The 19,235-nt window shown below is 38.7% G+C and overlaps 1 protein-coding gene across 1 annotated transcript in view; it reads right to left on the reverse strand.

The window, feature by feature from the left end:
* Positions 1-15,084: 15,084 nt before the first annotated feature.
* The window catches only part of LOC134752931 (segmentation protein even-skipped), a 32,087-nt gene continuing 27,936 nt past the window's right edge, over positions 15,085-19,235 (reverse strand). Inside the window, exon 4 of the mRNA XM_063688713.1 lies at positions 15,085-15,419. Coding sequence (XP_063544783.1) covers positions 15,117-15,419 — 303 coding nt within the window. The 3' untranslated portion in view covers positions 15,085-15,116. The remainder of the gene's footprint in view (positions 15,420-19,235) is intronic.

A 19,235-nucleotide genomic window follows, 5' to 3' on the forward strand; every position in this document is an offset into this window, starting at 1 on the left:
AATTCGGAACTTTAAGAAGACGAAGAAACAGTTTATTCAGATAAAACCCTGTTAAGAGTTCATGCTGTTTTTGATGAAATTGGAATCTAACACGATATTTTTGTTTAAATGTCTTTTCAGTAGGTATTTTCTTCTATTTAGCTGGAAACTCGCAATATAACTTCTGTGAATAATGATTTAATTTAAGCACTGTTTAGTTGTTTTGAAGTAATAGCATTTTTTGATTCAATTAAGTGCTTCATGATTTCCGTCAATAAAGTTTTGTACGAAACACTAAAGGGAAATAAGATTAATTTTAAATCAATCTATTTTAAAACTTCTTCTTTACATATTTTAAAACCATAACACACCCGCTTTAAACTAAACAAACTTTTTTTTTTCTTACAAACAAAATTACACAAAATCAAAATTTAAACAATTCGAAGAAACAAAATAAACCTTTTTATTTCACTTTTTACAGATAAATATTTGCAATTAAACATTTATAAACGTGTTTTAAATCGGTCTTTAAATTTGCAAACTTTTTGGCTTAATGGACTCGTATCCAAGACATGTTTGTTATTTTTTTTTTATAAAATGACGCGTTCTGTGCGCATGTCGAACGGACGGATAGACTGGTCGGTTTGAACATTTTACGTTTCTTATATATGCATGGAATGACTGATGACGACCGAAGCAGCAATCAAGTCTTCTATACTGTATGACAATTTACGACAAAGTACTTAAATGGGTGTTTTTATACTTTAGTACTTTACCGTGGACGTCCGTGTCCACGGTAACAACACGATTGTTTTTTAGGGTTCCGTACGGAGTAAGAATAAAAACAGGACCCTATTACTAAGACTCCACTGCAAAGCTCCACTGTCCGTTTGTCCCCCAGTAGCATTTATACGTCATTATGACGTCAGCGACGTCATTATGACGTAATAATGCCGTCATTATGACGTCGCTGACGTCATTTTGCTACCTGGGTCTGTATGTCTGTCTGTCCGCCTGTCTGTCACCAGTGTCATGAACCGTGATAGCTATATAGACGGTTGAAAGTTGAAATTTTCACAGATGATGTATTTCTGTTGCCGCTATAACAACAAATACTAAAAAGTACGGAATCCTTGATGGGCGAGTCCGACTCGCAATTGGCCGGCTTTTTTATTATCGTTTAGCGTTTGTCGATGTACGATAGACTAAAACACATTTAACTTAGGACTTAGGTAATTAATTAATTAAAACTAAGCATCCAAATGAAGTACTATAGGTATGTCCAAATGTATGGCAAAGATAGGATATGGGATGGCAGCGTGTATTAATATTGACGGCACCTTCCGGAAATGCTTTGAACTAATTTGATGGCTTCAACTACTGAACAATAGATGGCGCAGTAAACAATACACTAAAACCGCAAAATGATGTGTTCAACTACTCGATAATAGATGTCGCTATAAGTGGCATTGCATCTAGTTGCAATAACCAAAGATAGATAGTAATTAATTAATTAAAACTAAGCATCCAAATGAAGTACTGTAGGTATGTCCAAATGTATGGCAAAGATAGGATATGGGATGGCAGCGTGTATTAATATTGACGGCACCTTCCGGAAATGCTTTGAACTAATTTGATGGCTTCAACTACTGAACAATAGATGGCGCAGTAAACAATACACTAAAACCGCAAAATAATGTGTTCAACTACTCGATAATAGATGTCGCTATAAGTGGCATTGCATCTAGTTGCAATAACCAAAGATAGATATAACTCCGTAATAGATGGATACAGTCTAAGGAAAAAACGTGCCTCGAAAATCAAGAAAATTTGATTCTCGTTCAGAGGGCGCTACTAGCTTTGGCCAACTGTCGTATAGATGGCTTTTACGGTTTCGTTTGTTATTTAACAATTTTAACGCATATCAGTGAAAGAACATGGGTCAAAATCATAAAAATAATTAATGCAAATAAAAAAAAAACATTTATCCATATTTAAATACATTTTATAGTAATTTTATAAATCTTAATTTTTAGTTTTAAAGTGTGCCGACAGATGGCAGTGAATTTACTGGGGTTACAAAATTTACTATGACAGTACCGCTCTAGTATAAGTTACTCTATGATAGGAGTAAATTTTTGACGAAGTGACCAAAATTATTTACATTGTAATTTTGTTAGTCACTTACAAGTGAAGTTATTACGTCTGTTGCAGCCATTTGGTAAAATTAGCCAGCTATACCCTACGCCGCCGCCTATGCCGTTCATTAAACGCCGGCTTCCAATTTGATGAAATAGAAACATTAGTAAATAAATAAAATGGGGCATTTTCTATGAAAAGGGACCTTATTGTCGATGGCGCTTACGCCGCACAGCGCTGCGCGGCATTGTATTTATATCGGAGCATCGTTAATGAAGGCGTAAGCGCAATAAGGTCCCTTTTTATAGAAAATACCACAAATAAGTAACCTAAACCTAACCAAACAATAAATTCGTCAATGTACAATTTAAGGACAATGCAGGGGTCTTGGCCCCGAGTATCCTTTCATGACCTTTGGGGTTGAGACCCTTGGGCCCCCCACGGGCCCTAATGCTCTACAGCTTTTTAAAGTTATCCAAAAGACTAGTCGACTTCACTGGCGACCAAAGAGCTGGCAGCTTTCTCACGCAACGTATTAGCATCGCAATACAGCGGGGAAATGCTGCCAGCATCCTCGGCGCCATGCCAAAGGGGCCACATTTTCTAGATGTATTTTAGTTTTATTAAGTTTTAGTTTTTAGTTTTATTTTATAGATAAGCTCATTTCAGTAAATAAACATCTGGTTAAACGCGCTCAATGATTTGGCTGGTTGTTCTTCAGCTATTTCATCAGATGACGGCGTTTAATAAACGACCTAGGCGTCTAATTAGCTGGCTAATTTAACCAATTGGCTTTAACATATTTAAGATAAATAATGTGTTTTTAAAAATTCATTTTTTCACAAACTGACCAATTTACAATGTAACTTTGTTAGTCGCTTAGATTAGAAGTGTAATCAATATATCTAAATCACTACATCTTGTAAACCAAAGTCCCCCGCCGCGTCTGTCTGTATGTTCGCGATAAACTCTAAAACTACTGAACGGATTTTCATGCGATTTTCACCTATCAATATTGATTCTCGAGGAAGGTTTTGATATTTGAAGGTTCTGATTTCATTTCTTGTCTTTTAATTACTTATATAACAATTCAAGTCTAGGAGACCCTTTACACCTCTAAGGATAATTGGATGAACGTTTTTTTTATTATATATATTTTATCTCTGACACCTAGAGACTTTTACATCAATTCAATTCAATTATTTATTCATAAAATTTTACATTTTATACGTCCGTCGGTTTACAATTACACATTACATCTCTAAACAATTTTAGTACTTGTCTGTTGTTTGTATATTTTTTTTATTAGTTTTTTTTGTGTAATTCGACATTTAGAGACTGGATACATCTCTAACAAAGTATCCATTTTGTAATTGTTTTTTGTAATTTTTGGTTAATTTTATTGCTTGTAAAAATTGACATGTAAAAGTGCCCCTGTGGTCTACTTGCTGAATAAATATTTGATGTTGATGTTGATATATAATAATTTGTTTAGGTTTAGGTACCCGTGCGAAGCCGAGGCGGGTCGCTAGTGTGTATAAAACAGATTTTTCGGTTCCGGCTCCTTCCCCCCCCCCCAAACGTAGCCACCCTACAGCAATAGTGGATGATACCATCCACTGATTCTCTGAACTTATGACTGACGTCGCTATATAAGGTGATACTTATCTCATGTTATTATTACGCACCATGTATATTCGACGAATATACAGGGTGGCTAAAAAATAAGTATATTCCCGTTGCCAGGGAGATTTTGGGATTATACTGAGCAATTAGAGTTTTGAATGATTCACGGTTAGTTTCACTAGACTTATATTGACCGGGATATAGACCGTGATTACCTTTTGTGTTGAAAGTGAACGCAGCCGACGCGCAAGAATGAGGGTAGACAGAGCGCTGTCTACACAACTTTGACACCCACCCGCTATCTTCAGTCACCCGTGAACATGATGCATGTAACTGCGTCGAAATATCGGGAGCTCACAAATAATACAAAAGGTAATCACGGTCTATATCCCGGTCAATATAAGTCTATACTGAGCAACTTTTACTATAGGACCAACCACGAAATGGCGAAAAAAAAATTGCCCTCCCATAGCCCTGTTCAAACTGCTGCACTCACAAAATTATGCCGAGACAGAAGCCATATTTAACAAAATTTAGTTTCAATATTGTGTCTAGATTAAACCTTAGTTTGTAGTTAGTAGTTTCTTACTAAATGATAGTTTTTAACTGTAACAAAGTCTGATATTTAAATTATAATTGGTCCCCGCGTTACAGGCAGTGCCTAGTGCGGAGACCCCTGGAATGTCTGTAACCTTTAGCTGAAAATAAATGATCTTTATTCTTTATTCTTATTCTTTATAGTAAATGAACCAGCCAAATTTTTTTTTGCTATGTTGGGGTTGGTCCCATAGTAAAAGTTGTTCAGTATAATCCCAAAACCTCCCTGGCAACGGGAATGCACTTATATTTTAGCCACCGTGTATAATAAAGGTTACATTCCGGTTACGGCAGCGAAAAACAGGCGACATCAGTGTCAATATTCTTGATAAAAGGAGTGATAGAGTTAAATGTTCTAATCGCAACAGCAATGCGGCAACAGTACTAATTTAATAGGGAGAATGTTCTGCCGCCAGAGTGCAGCACTAGTGCACATACTAAACCATGGAGTAATTTATACATACTAGGGGCCCCTCTATCAAAAGCTTGTAGCTTGTATTACAATTAGAAGTCCGAAGTCACAACCAACAAAAGCTGGTAAAAAAGCGACTTCCACTTGTATTACAAGGTACAAGCTTTTGATAAACGGGCCCTAGGTCTTAAACAGTTTTTTGACAAGTTTTCACTATGACCACCTATTACTAAGACTCCACAGTCCGTCTGTCTATCACCAGGCTGTACCTCATGAACCGTGATAGCTAGATAGTTTAACTTTTCACAGATAATGTATTTCTGTTGCCGCTATAACAACAAATACTAAAAACAGAATAAAATAAGTGGGGCTCCCATGCAACCGACGTGAATTTTTTTGGCGTTTTTTGCGTGGTACGGAACCCTTCGTGCGCGAGTCCGGCTCGCACTTGGCCGGTTTTGAATATCCTAGTTAGAATATTGATTATTATTTTCTTATAAATTTATTAATGTAATGTCCTTTAATATTTATTTATTGCCGTACGACATGGTCACCCTAAACGCTTCTAGTTCACAACCTGTATAACTACTACGACCATTAAAGCTTTGACCTCTGACTGCGTACAGTTCTTTCTTACTTATAGTTCAGTTTATAATAGACGTGATAAAATGTATTGAGAATTATACTATCATCCCTCATCCCTTATCTGATATCATATCACATAGTAATATACTCTTGTAATAGAGTTTCACAAGATATTATCGTCTTGTCTATTTAAATGGAAATTTACTGTATTGTCTTTATATCGCGAAGTATTATCGCGTAGGCAATAGCTATAGGCTAGGAGCTAGACCCGGAAAAACTTAACAATCTTTTCAACCTTTAGCTAAAAAAGGTTACCCCTCTCAACCCCCTAAATTTCCCCCTAAAATCAATATTAGTGGTGGTAATTGCTATAACTGTTTCAAATTTAAGGTATCTACGTCAAACGGTCTCTGAGAAAAACGCATTTATCTGATTTGCAAGACCGAAGTGATCCCATGCCGATTTCAAAACAAAATTTTGCACGGAACACTAAACATTTTGGCTTTCTCATTGAAAACATCGGCATCTGAGCGCGTAGCGAAAATGAAAATCGTTGATAGAAAAATGACAATTGTATGGAAATATTACCTAATAAATTCATTTTATAAATTTATATTTATGTATAATTTCAGAATCTTATTTTATAATACAAGAAATACAAAAAATTAGAAACTAAAACCCGTACGTTCTGAGCCATGCCGGCTCCAAAGGTCCCCATCACACTAGCAACGTTACCCCGCTGATGGCGATGGAGACCTGTTGGACAAGCCGTGACTCAGAACGGGGGTCACTCCCTTTCTCTCTGAGGCGCTTGCCAAGCTCTCGGAAGAGCTCACGCGCCTCCCGCCCCCAGGGCCCGGCTGTCTCGACGGCGACGGGCACGAAGTCATAGGTGGCTTCCAAAGCAGAGTATTTGAGTTGAGGTGCTTGCTTATGGCGGCAGTCTCTGCCGCTGAGCCTGCCGACTTAGCAGAATAATACACTTAAACGAAATTAATAACTAGCTTAAATCTAAAATAGGCCCTTGAGGCATTGTACCAAGGATGCTGGCGGCATTTCCCCGCTGTATCGTATACACTTAATATACTTACCTAATACACTTTACACACAAAATGTCATCATCTTCATCTTCCTCGCGTTATCCCGGCATTTTGCCACGGCTCATGGGAGCCTGGGGTCCGCTTGACAACTAATCCTAAAAATTGACGTAGGCACTAGTTTTTACGAAAGCGACTACCATCTTACCTTCCAACCCAGAGGGGGAAATAGGTCTTGTTTGTATTAGTCCAGTTTTCTCACGATGTTTTCCTTCATCGAAAAGCGACTGGTAAATATCAAATGATATTTCGTACATAAGTTCCGAAAAACTCATTGGTACGAGCCGGGGTTCGAACCCGCGACCATGGCAGTAATACTACAATTACATATAATACAATTTTTTTTTGTTGTGTTGTGTTGTGTTGTGAATTGTATTAGAATAGTGTGTAAATATTATTTATTCTGTTTAATCTAATTTTTAAATTGTAATATAGTATTATTGTAATTATGAGTCCCTCTGTTACTCGAAATAAATGAATTTTAATTTTAATTTAATTTAATACTCCCTATTAATCAAATAAATCTGCCATTTGGCATTTCGCGATAGTAGCGATGCAAAATCATGTAATTGCGGCTATATCGCGACCTTTTTGCGACTATATCGCGACCTTTTTGCGACTGCATCGCTGCAAAAAGTCACTGTGTGCGACCACCCCAGTCGTTTGAACCTCTAGGGTACTGGCAAGCAATAAGCCGCACCTCATTACGACAACCTTTATGGTAGGTATACTTCTAAGGGTGCCTTTCCACTGAGGCGAAGAGCGGAGATGAGAGGATCAACCAATAAGCCCTCCAACGCACACACAGTCTCTTGCACGGCTAAGCTTTGGAATAAACTGCCGCCTGCGGTATTTCCGGACTGATACGACCTTCAAACCTTCGAGAAAAGAGCGTACTCCCATCTTATCTTAATAAATGTATTTTCTTTCTTTCTTCTTTCTTTCTTTATCCCCTCCAGAATAGGAATAAGCAAAATTGACATGTAATTTTTATTTATTTATTAATAAATGATCTATCTATCTATCTGGTGTTGCAGTGATCAGACGGTTCGTCTGCTCGTTTGCCTCCCGTATCATGAAAAAAAAGGATTTGTTTATAATCCACATCTCTTTTTCGCTCCGCTGGATAACAGCCAATGCCACAGGGCGGACACGCTAAACATCAAAAATCACTTGCGTTTATATGTGTGAACGGCATGTCTGTACACGCGGCATGCGTCATTGTGTGAGTAAGATGCTTAAAAATAGTACTGAGCGGCCGGCAAACGGCCGTCAATTTGCTGTCGCGGGGCGAGGTTTCGAGTCGGGGCGGGGCGGTGCGTGGCCGTTCTGTATGATAATACTATTACTTATTCTGTGCCAATGCTATTGGTTAATTGATTCCCGCTCGTCTCAACTCATCTCCGCCTCAATGGAAAGGCAGCCTAATGGTTCGAGGAAGCTGTAAGGTGCTGGCGAGCAATAAGCCGCGCCTCGTTACGTCAGCCTTTATTGCGTTCATTTCCCCGACAGGTAATTGCTTGCTCAGATTAATGGTGGCTTCGACCTTGCCACGGTAGTTATACTTAGGGACAGCTCGATTTAACCACAGGGGGCTAGTCAAGATGACAGTTGTTTATAGAAAACACCAATCGAAACTTAACCCTTAACTATTTGACGTTCCTTTCTAGTCATTCTTACGCAGCGTCACAGAATAAGTAATAGTATTACCATACAGAACGGCCACGCACCGCCCTGCCCCGACTCGAATTACCTCGCCCCGCGACAGCAAATTGACGGCCGTTTGCCGGCCGCTCAGTACTATTTTTAAGCGACTTACTTACACTATGACGCATGCCGCGTGTACAGACGTGCCGTTCACACATAGAAACGCAAGTGATTTTTGATGTATAGCGTGTCCGCCCTGTGGCAGGCCCACGGCGTTCGCGTTCGCAACGAGATCGCCCACGTAGGACACTTCTATAGGTATCAAAGGATTGATTCACCCCGCGCCGCATCGCTTCGCTTCGCGTTTGCGTGTTGTTCGCCTACGTAGTACGCTGCGTAATGTCCGTAAACAGCTACCCAAATGTTTAAGAGAGAAGGCTAGATATAGCGGTCTTGTTATCAATTACGATACGGCACTTTATTGGCACTTTTGTAAGATTTATAGAGGTCGCTCCATTATTGGACAGGCGGGGTTTATTTATTTAATCGGTCGAGTAATAATTGTAAAAATATAAACAGTGTAAGTATTGTAAGTAATTAAAGATATACACATTAGACCAGTCAGCCACTTTATGGCTCCGTCGCTCAGGGTGATCAGGTCTTCGGGAGGGCCGGCGACATTACGCGTTAAGGATGACTCACGTTAGACCGGGCCGTGTCCGGGCTGGAGCTTCCGGCGCTTCGTTTTCTATGGAAAGCATCACGTGATCACCTGTCATGTCATAGAAAAGGAAGCGCCGGATGCTCCGGTCCGGACACGGCCCGGTCTAACGTGAGTCATCCTTAATAGGACTGTCATGAATAATGTGCTGGATGGTTTGTGCTTCCGCACCGCAGCCACAGGATAGGGAATCCACCCACAGCAGTGTTTGTAGTAGGCGCATCGACCATGACCAGTACGCAGTCTATTAAGTTTGCACCAATCTCGTCTAGAGAGGTCCGATCCCATTATTCTGGAGCCAAGCGTGATATCAGAGCCTAATTTTCCCGCCCTTAATAAGTCCCACGATTTTCCCACTCGACAGGCAGGGTCGCAGCCACAGTCTGGGAAACCAATTTTGTTAAAAATAATAGAAGAAGAAAACTACATATGAGGTACAATGGAGCACCTTCGAATGTGGGAATGGGTGCAGGACAAATAAAAGCGCGCGATTTGGAGCAACGTAAAGGATGACTCACGTTAGACCGGGCCGTGTCCGGGCTGGAGCTTCCGGCGCTTACTTTTCTATGACATGACAGGTGATCACGTGATGCTTTCCATAGAAAACGAAGCGCCGGAAGCTCCGGCCCGGACACGGCCCGGTCTAACGTGAGTCATCCTTAAAGTTGACCTCGACGCTAAACGCGACGAGCGGAAAGCACGCCAGCCTGCTTCCATTCATTACCACTGGCTGGTGTCCTCACGTGCCCTCAATGTGCGCGGGGGTTCACCTCAAAAATCGGCTACGTCAGCTATATTCGGGCGCACGAGCGCCGAGCTAACAGTAATAGTTCCAGGGGTTACAGGATATGTACTAGGATTAGAAAAAGTCAGTAATATTATTCTCTCTTCTTATGCTTCATTGATAATTAAGCGACTGTTGGCGACTGGCTGGCATGCGACCTCTTTCGAACATGTTATTTTATGCAGCACAGGAGCCGTCAGATTTTTGCCGTCGTGAATGTGAAGTTTATGCTTCCTATGTAGCCCACAAGGTGGCAGAACCTACTATGCACAAGCAAAACGTACGAGAACTGTAGATGGCAGCACTTGCTTTGGCAATGATGTTTATGTTTCCTATTCAGGCACTTGTGTCTTGTGGTAGCAGATCCTCCAACGCGCACGGTACCTATCAAGTCAACTCTATGATCGTAGCAGAGTACTGGTATGTATGCGGTCTATCTACTGAGCTCGTTCACTTACCTGTACTGACAATGGCATTCTGTTAACCAAAAGCCATTATTTCTTTTGTGCCTGAGCGCGTGGCCTTTGTGCCTGATCGCGTGGCTATTGTGTGTGAGCCTCAGGCACAAAGGCCACGCGCTCAGGCACAAAAGAAATAATGGCTTTTGTTTAACAGAATGCCATTGTTAGTACGTAAGTGAACGAGCTCAGTAGAGATAGCGTTAACTATACAGTCAAGTGTAAAAATGATATACACGGTGTTACTTGAGCCACTGAAAACCTGAGACACCCCAACAGTATTTTTTTATTTTGAACTCATCTTGATTATTTATTCTTTAATCCGATCAATATTTAAAAAAATATTAGTTGTTCAGTTTTCTTAACAATTCTATTCGACTGGTAATTCTACACAAGATGCTTCGTCGTTTTAGTGACATCAAACAATTAGCCTCATGCATGAAGTTTATATTTGAGCGAAATATGTTTTATTCGAATGTTTGTTACCATGTTACAAATGCATTTCCGTTTTTAAATTACCATTTAATTACTTAAAATTATAAATAAAAAGTACAAAAATTTGCCCGCGAAAAGCTAGTGAGCGAAACGCTCGAAACGCCACGTGACGTCACGCGTTCGACAGATTAGTGTCATTAGTAGCAAACGTCAGTTGGGCCGCCCAACGTGTGACGTCATCACGCTCTGTCGAATTCGCGCCAAAAATTATGAGCGTTTCAACCGCTCAAAAATTTTCAACATTTTAAATATTTTTTAATAAAATAATGTTAAGGTTTACAAAAGTATTTTTATCATTTCCGGTGTTCCAACGATATAAATTATGAATCCAAAAATAAAAATAAATTCATGTATGGAGCTAATCGCTAGTTACCATCGTAAACACTGTTAACAGACCATTTGCATACCTTAATGCAACGGCATACGGTTTACCAATGGCCAGTTAAGGGTGTTGCTCATTGACAAATAACGTGTCAAATGCTAGTTATTGATATTGTTGCATTACAAACCTGCAGAATGGGCATGTAAAATAAAAAAAAAATACCCCCATTAAAACAGAGCGTGATCGATTCTCCTATCGATTCTGAACAAGCTGTTTTTAGGTTTTCAGTGGGTTATGAAACACCGTGTATATCATTTTTACACTTGACTGTAATACCAGTACTCTGCTACGATCATAGAGCTGACATGATAGGTACCGTGCGCGTTGGAGGATCTGCTACCACAAGACACAAGTGCCGGAATAGGAAACATAAACATCATTGCCAAAGCAAGTGCTGCCATCTACCATTCTCGTACGTTTTGCTTGAGCATAGTAGGTTCTGCCACCTTGTGGGCCACATAGGAAGCATAAACTTCACATTCACGACGGCAAAAATCTGACGGCTCCTGTGCTGCCCTCTATAGTTCATGCACGCTGCCTACAGATACCCAGTGGTATGGTCGCTGACATAAGGGCGCTGGCACACGAGCGATTTGCGAGCGAGTTGAAAGCGAGGCGAGCGCGCAGCGAGTTCGCCGTGAGCGCGCAACGATCTCGCCGCGAGCAAGCAACGATTTCGCTCCCATCCCAGTATGACAGTACTCAGCAATATCGTTGCGCGCTCGCGGCGAATTTGTTGCGCGCTCGCGGCGAACTCGCTGTGAAAAATTAAGTTAAAGCCGCTCTTGCATAATAAATTATTTCACACTATTTCTGTTGATTTTTTACGAAAAATTAAAAGCGCACAGGATTAATAAACTTCGTAGAAAAGCCAATAATTAGTCTGCACGCTTTTCATCATATTATGTATGTATGTATGTAAACACTTGATTGTACATAAGACAGATTACAAACACAATAAAAGAACATAAATATATACAATGTACAAAGGCGGACTTATAAGGGATCTCTTCAAGTCAACCTTTGAGCAATTGAGAATGAAACAATAAACAGATCAAGATAGACAAACGAACACTATGAACAGAAAGTAATATTAAATTTTAAATACAGATTATTCAAACAATTTTAATTACAGATTGTTCAGCCAAGGTATGGTTGGACCGGACCGATACAGGGACTGACTGTTATGTTACAAGTACGATGCTTACTTTATATAAATAATGTTTAATTTAAGCGTTATGTTGTATCTTCTTGCTTGTTGTATTTAACTATTTTTTCATTGTATATTATTTTATGTATCTTTTCTTCTTGTCTGTTACCTTCCGTGATTCTTCCCACCTGATGGTCTCATCGGAAGATCAGCGCTGGAAGTCACCAGCAACATGCTGAGATGAGGCCATTTCGTGGCACTTTAATCTTATTTTATGTTTTCTTTTGTATTATGTAATGTCTTGTTTGTTTGTGCTTACGAATAAAATCTCATTCTATTCTATTCTATTATAAACACTTTCACACACGTACAAAAAGGGCTTTAGCCAAGTTTTTAACCATATATTTGTACTGTTAATAGGAATCACGGTTTGTAAGTAATTGAAACAGCAAAATAAATTTATAAATAACTTCTTTTTAATTTAAAATGATACTATTTACAATCTTAATGCTACAATAAAACATTTCACTAATCTATTATGAACACTAATTATGTCTATACATGCTTTTTACAAGAATCCAGTGTCTATTTGCAATTAAAAAATTGAAGAAAAAATTTATCCAATTACAAATAGGCATTGGAAGTAAATCAGCCATTGAAAGCTGATAGATAATAAATTTATTTACATTTCAAAAAACGCCTCTGTATTTTGTATTGCACTATGAGGCGTCTTGCTTTGGTTTTTACAATTATTCTATCCTATATATTTTTCACATAAAACATTTCCTATTTATGCAATCAAAAGGAGTGTTATACTTTAACAATATCATTTATCATCATACATCGGGGTTTTTGGTGCGGGAATGATTTCGTGTATTTATAACTTTGTTTTCAACACACTTGCTCAAAACGACGTTTTTATTCCACCGATTTTTGGCTCATAATCCTAGATATTAAACACGCGTGCTCTTTCAGTGTATTATTCCACTCGTGCTTTTTCATTTTATTATCTGACTGAGTTAAGAAGGTAACTGATTGCTAATAATATGCATGGAAAGGGAGCCTTCTTTAATTGGTCGGACTGGCGGGCACCGGCGCGCCCGACCGCCTGCGCGGTGCGCGGCCGGGGCGAGGGGTGGCCGGCAGTATGAGTATGACAGATGAAACACACAATACTAACTGTTTTAACTATTAAAATTTGATTAATATGAGTATCTTTTTTTTTCTCGCAAGTGTGTTGAAAAACGTCGTATGAAACGCGTGTGCATTGGTCATTACACACATCGGCTTTCTTATTGCGCGCTCGCTTACAGCTCGCGCGCACAATATCGCCTCGTGTGTATTAACCAACTTAGCACACTTGTATCATAATGTACTATTATTGTAAAATAATTACCAAACTATGAATAAATAGGTTAACATTAAATAATTTCACGGTTTAGACTCACTTGTTTTAGTCAGAATCAGAACATACATTGGTAAAATAAATATTATTATACATGTCAGGAATTGTCAGGAGTCACTCGCGCGACATGTTTCGGAGAGCCTAGGTCTCATTTCTCAAGCACTAATAGTGCGAGCAGCGTTCACGACGACCGTGTGGGATGTACGCAATACAATGTCTTTGTGAACGCTGCTCGCACTATTAGTGCTTGAGAAATGAGACCTAGGCTCTCCGAAACATGTCGCGCAAGTGACTAAAACAAGTGTCTAAACCTCTAAACCGTCAAATTATTTAATGTTAGTATGTCTCACAACAGTTTAAATTCGAATAGGTAGTAAGCTCAAAATGTGCTTAGAAATGTTAAAATAGTACCGGTTTTTACAGTTTTTACCAATTTTTTTGCTAGTTAGGAAGGAATGTTTTATATTCCCTCCCCAAAAACCCCGAGGTATGTTTATCACTCGCTTGACTTTGGAATCATGAGATGTGTTAATATCATTCGATAGCGTGACGAGCGTCCGCGATTGCTTTATGTCTATTTTTGTATGGGATTTTGAACAGCGCACCAAGCGGGGCGTTTTGGAAACTCAAAATCACATACAAAATGACACTTAACGCAAACATGTACGTCACGTCACGTTATCGAATAAAATTTACACTAAAGTCTGTTTTTTTATTCCGTAGACTAAAATGACGTTTCATGTGTATGAGATGACATTTCTTAGTACCACATGAAATTTTAGTCTACGGAATAAAAAAACAGAAACAGAACAAAAGGTACAAATTATATAATATAAGAAATACGACGGTGAAATCATCAAGCGAGTGTTATTACAAAATTCTGGTCAGACTATAATATGGAATGGTAGAATAATTCTTAAATAATAAAGTTAATGTGTCTTTAATGTCCTTCATCTTTATTGTTTAAAAAATAAATTTAAAAGGAGTCAAAAAGGAGCGCTTATTTAAGGTATCATCCCGGTTGTGAAAGCATTGCTGCACAACATTGCAGCAATAGGAAACGAGCGATGTCAACCTTGATAAATTAAGAAGTCAATCGTACAGCATCAACTCAATGTATCAAGGAAATTGTGTCTGTCAATTGTTTGCCGCTGCTGCAATACTGCAACACTGACGCTTTTAGAGTTGCAATCCGAATAAAACCTTTATGTGATTTGACTTTAAAATCGGTAAATATAAAAAAATGAAACTTTAAACAGTTTCAATTGAACTGTTGCGCAGCGTTCGCGTTCGCAACGAGATCGCCCACGTAGGACACTTCTATAGGTATCAAAGGATTGATTTACCCTGCGCCGCATCGCTTCGCTTCGCGTTCGCTTCTTGTTCACCTACGTAGTACGCTGCGTAAGGCTTAGAACGCACTGCGATTTCTTTTCTTGCGGTTTAAGAACCGCCAAAAGTGCGTACTTACGTAGCGCACGCACTTGCAAAACTGAAACCGCAAGAAAAATCGCAGTGCGTTCTAAACCTAAAACTGTTTGTATTATAATTGAAAATCACTGAATACAATATCAATATTAATAGTAAATCAAAATTATACAAGTACATAACAATTAAATGCAATAAATAACCTAAAAACCTACTTGTCTACATTTAAATTGAAGGTGGAGTACTGTGGTCGTATCTCGGGGTTGACAGGCGAGGGGGGCGTGGGGGGGATGTAGGGGTAGCGGGGGTAGTACGGGTAGTTGCCGGGGATGAGCTGGGGGTTGTGGAAGGGGGGGATCATCGGGGAGGGGTAGGGGTAAGGTAGGCCGACGGAGGACGCGGCGGCTTGTAGGATTGAAGCCGCGAAAGCTGGGTCGCTGTATACGGCTGCGTACGGCCAGGCTACTGCGATTCTTTGACGTTTATCCTTCATTCTTCGGTTTTGGAACCATACCTGAGGAAAAAAGATGTGGTTTAGTCAATAGGGCAATATTGCATACCTATAATAAAGTAGGTGTAATCACTACATAAAAAACAAAGTCACTTTTCGCTGTCTGTCCCTATTTATGCTTAGATTTTTAAAACTAAAATTGTAATTTTTTACAGATGTATTTCTGTTGCCGCTATAACAACAAATACTAAAAACAGAATAAAATAAATATCCCATACAACAAACGTGATTTTTTTGCCGATTTTTGCGTAATGGTACGGAACCCTTTGGGCGCGAGTCCGACTCGCACTTGGCCGGTTTTTTATTATTTTTTTCAAATTCAAATCACTTTAATGCCAAAACATGATAGTACAAAAAATAGCAATACAACAATACAATAATACAATACAAAAGTTCTAGTTTAAGTATAGTGTTAACTTATTCTAGGTTAAATACTAACTTATTGTCTAATCTAATAGATAATCAAATTTTGCAATTCTCAAATATTGCATTGTATTACTCCGTAATAAAAGCGCCTAGTTGTAACTATTTGATATTATTTAGCGTCGTAGAAAGTCTACGGTGCTACGCCGTAGAGGCTCTACGAAATTATACCAGCCAATTAAACTAAAGTACGTAAGTGAGAAAGTGCCCATTTCCTTAAGTCTCTTTGTCTTAATTTTCGAAAGATGGCCGTGATACATGAATTTAAATGATACAGAACAATGCGGTGTTAATAAGAAGCTTCACGCAATTTAAATAACTAGCACAGCTACATACACACACACACGCACACAAACACACACAAACACACAGGTGATATAGTTATGTCCGATCATGTTCGGAGGTGAATAGTAGGTCAAACTGAACATTTTTAGGGTTAGATAAGATAAGATAAGATGTTTATTTGTAAAGTCATGTACATGAGATGTTATTGAAGTTATACAGGAAGCTTCCATGACACCCTGTCAGGGCACACAAATTGTCTTATATCTAGCTTATTACTAAATTACATTTAAATTTCATTTACAGGCCATGCATGCTATTATTAATAATTGGTTAGAGACATTTTTGTATATGTATGGGGTATAAATAATTACAATAATAAATTCAATGTCAATATTTGCTTAATTGCTATGCTTAATAGTTACTTTCTCTTACAGCGACTAGGTTTCCTCATTTAAAAGCTCCTCCACTGAGTAGTAACATTTCTGTATGAGAAAAGTTTTTAATTTTTTGTGAAACTGTTTGTCATTTGGTTCCAACTTGATCTCATCGGGTATTTTGTTTACTACTTGGATACACATAAAATGGGGCCCGTTTCTATAGATGGCTAATTTTGAGTTAGGTATTTTTAGTTTGTTTCTATACTGGCTTCTAGTTTTGTACGTATCCAGTTTAGCTTCAAATAGATCGGGGTTTTTTCTAGCGAAGATAACGGCCTCCATTATGTATATTGCCGGAAGTGTAAGTAGCTCATATTGTCTGAAAAAGGGACGGCAACTATTTGGGATCCGTATATTTGCCAGGATTCGTATACATTTCTTTTGCAGGACAAAGAGGTCGTGAGCGTCAGTGCTGGCTCCCCATAAGACCACACCATATCGGAGACTCGAATATATGTACGCGTAGTATACGGATAATGCAGACTCAAAATCCGCATTCAATTTTATCACGTTAAGCGCGTAGATAAACTTTGTTAGTTTTGTCTTCGCGCTTTGTACGTGGGCCTTCCAGTCCACTCCGGAATCAATGAATACTCCTAGCAATTTAAATTCTGTGACTTCCTCTATCTGGGTGCTATTTATGTATAGGTTTAGCTCTAAAGGTTTTTTCTGCTTGGGTTTGAATTGTATGATTTTCGTTTTTTTTATATTTACTTCAAGGTTGTGGTGTTCTAGCCATGTTGTAACTGTGTTGAAGATAGAAATAAGTTGGGAGTTACATTCTGTGCTGTTTGTAGCGCTGAATAAGAGGGAGACGTCGTCGGCAAACATTACACAAGTCACATTAGGATCTAGAATTTTTGGCAAATCATTTATATATGCCAGAAATAGGGTACATGCTAAAATACTTCCTTGTGGCAAAGAACAGGTGGTGCGGCGTCTCTGTGAGGCAATATCAGTCACTTCTCGGGTTTCGTGATTGTAGTGGTCTATGTGTACATATTGTTCACGATTTGTTAGGTATGATTTGAACCAGCTGTGTGTCGTACCTCGTATTCCCATTTCATACAACTTTGAGAGGAGTATTTCGTGGGACACTTTATCGTATGCTTTGGTCATATCGAGAAGTAATCCAATGCTGTATTTCTTGTCATCGATGTGCTCTAAAAGTTTTCTAATGTATTTAAATATTGCTAAAGTTGTGGAGTGGTGTTTTCTGAATCCGTGCTGATTTTTGTCGAATATTTTATATTTTTCGAGAAAGTTATACACACGATTGGACATTGCTTTTTCGAAAATTTTTGAAATAGCCGGTAGTAATGCGATGGGACGGTATTGATTCGGATTTGTTGCCTTACCACCTGGTTTTAAAATTGGTTTTATTTTAGAGATTTTCAGCTGGTCTGGGAATGTGCCGTTTTCGAACGACTGGTTTATTAATTGTGTTAAGGGCGAGGCTAATTCATTTGCGCACAGTTTTATTAATGCCGGCGGTAATTCGTCTGTACCGAAGCTCTTTTTGTTCTTAAGTTGTTTAATTAGTTTCAGTGTTTCGCATTCGGTGATTGGGCTTAGAAATATGGAGTTAGTGACAGAGGTAAGGGCAGGACGGCCGAGTAGCGGCGCGGCGGGCGCGTCTATGCAACCTGCGCGTGCGGCGTCAAGCGGCGATGACTCACCCACTGATGCAAAGTGCTCGTTGATAACATCGGCTACTAGTTGGGGCGATTCTAAAATTTTATCGTCAATTTGTAAAGACATGTTTTTGTATCGTCGTTCGTTATTCCTTCGCGTAATGTTATTTATTATGCTCCACATGGTTTTTGTTTTGTTATTCGTTTTTTTTATTTGGTTTGCGTGATTTATTTTACTAGATTTTCTTATACATCTTTTCAGCATTTTTTCATATTTTTTATAGAAATCGTGAATAATCTCGTTTCTTGTTGTGTTAACGAAGATTTTTAGCTGTCTTTTATGTTTGCATGATATTTTTAAGCCTTTAGTTAGCCAAGTTTTAGTGTTTGACGACGTGTATAGTAGTCTGATTCTTTTTTTAGGTATATGTGAGTTTAAGATGTTCTGCAGTTTATCACTAAATGACTGATAATTTTGGTTGATGTTGATGATGCCATCTAATATTATAGTACCCCAATCGACGTTTGCTAATGCCTGCCTAAAAGAAGACATATTTTTGTCACTAAATATCCTACTTTCCTTGTGCCAGGATTTCTGAAAGGTCTGCAAGGTATGGCTTTGGACTATAAATGTAACGCTTTTGTGATCCGATATGCCATGGTCCTTTATTTCGAGAACATATTCTTTCTGGTTTGTAAATATGAGATCGATACAGGAGTTGGAACCGTTAACTTGCCTAGTTGAGTTTTTAACGATTTGAACTAGATTGTGACATAACATAGTATCATTGAGTTTCCTGGAGGTGCCAGAGAGTCTTAACATATTAATATTAAAATCACCTACGATAACAATTCGTTTTTTTTGCTCTTTGAGTTGTAATTTACATAGTAATTTGTTTAAGCCATCAAAGAAGTCTTCTATTTCGCGATCGGGTCGGTAGATATTTATCAGGATCATATTTTCACTAGGTATTTCTACCCCACAACACTCGAAAACACATTCAATTGACAGTTCCGCAATGTCCCTTTTTTCCACGAAA

The sequence above is a fragment of the Cydia strobilella genome, chromosome 25 (genome assembly GCF_947568885.1).
Source record: "Cydia strobilella chromosome 25, ilCydStro3.1, whole genome shotgun sequence".
NCBI classification, from domain to species: Eukaryota; Metazoa; Arthropoda; class Insecta; order Lepidoptera; family Tortricidae; genus Cydia; species Cydia strobilella.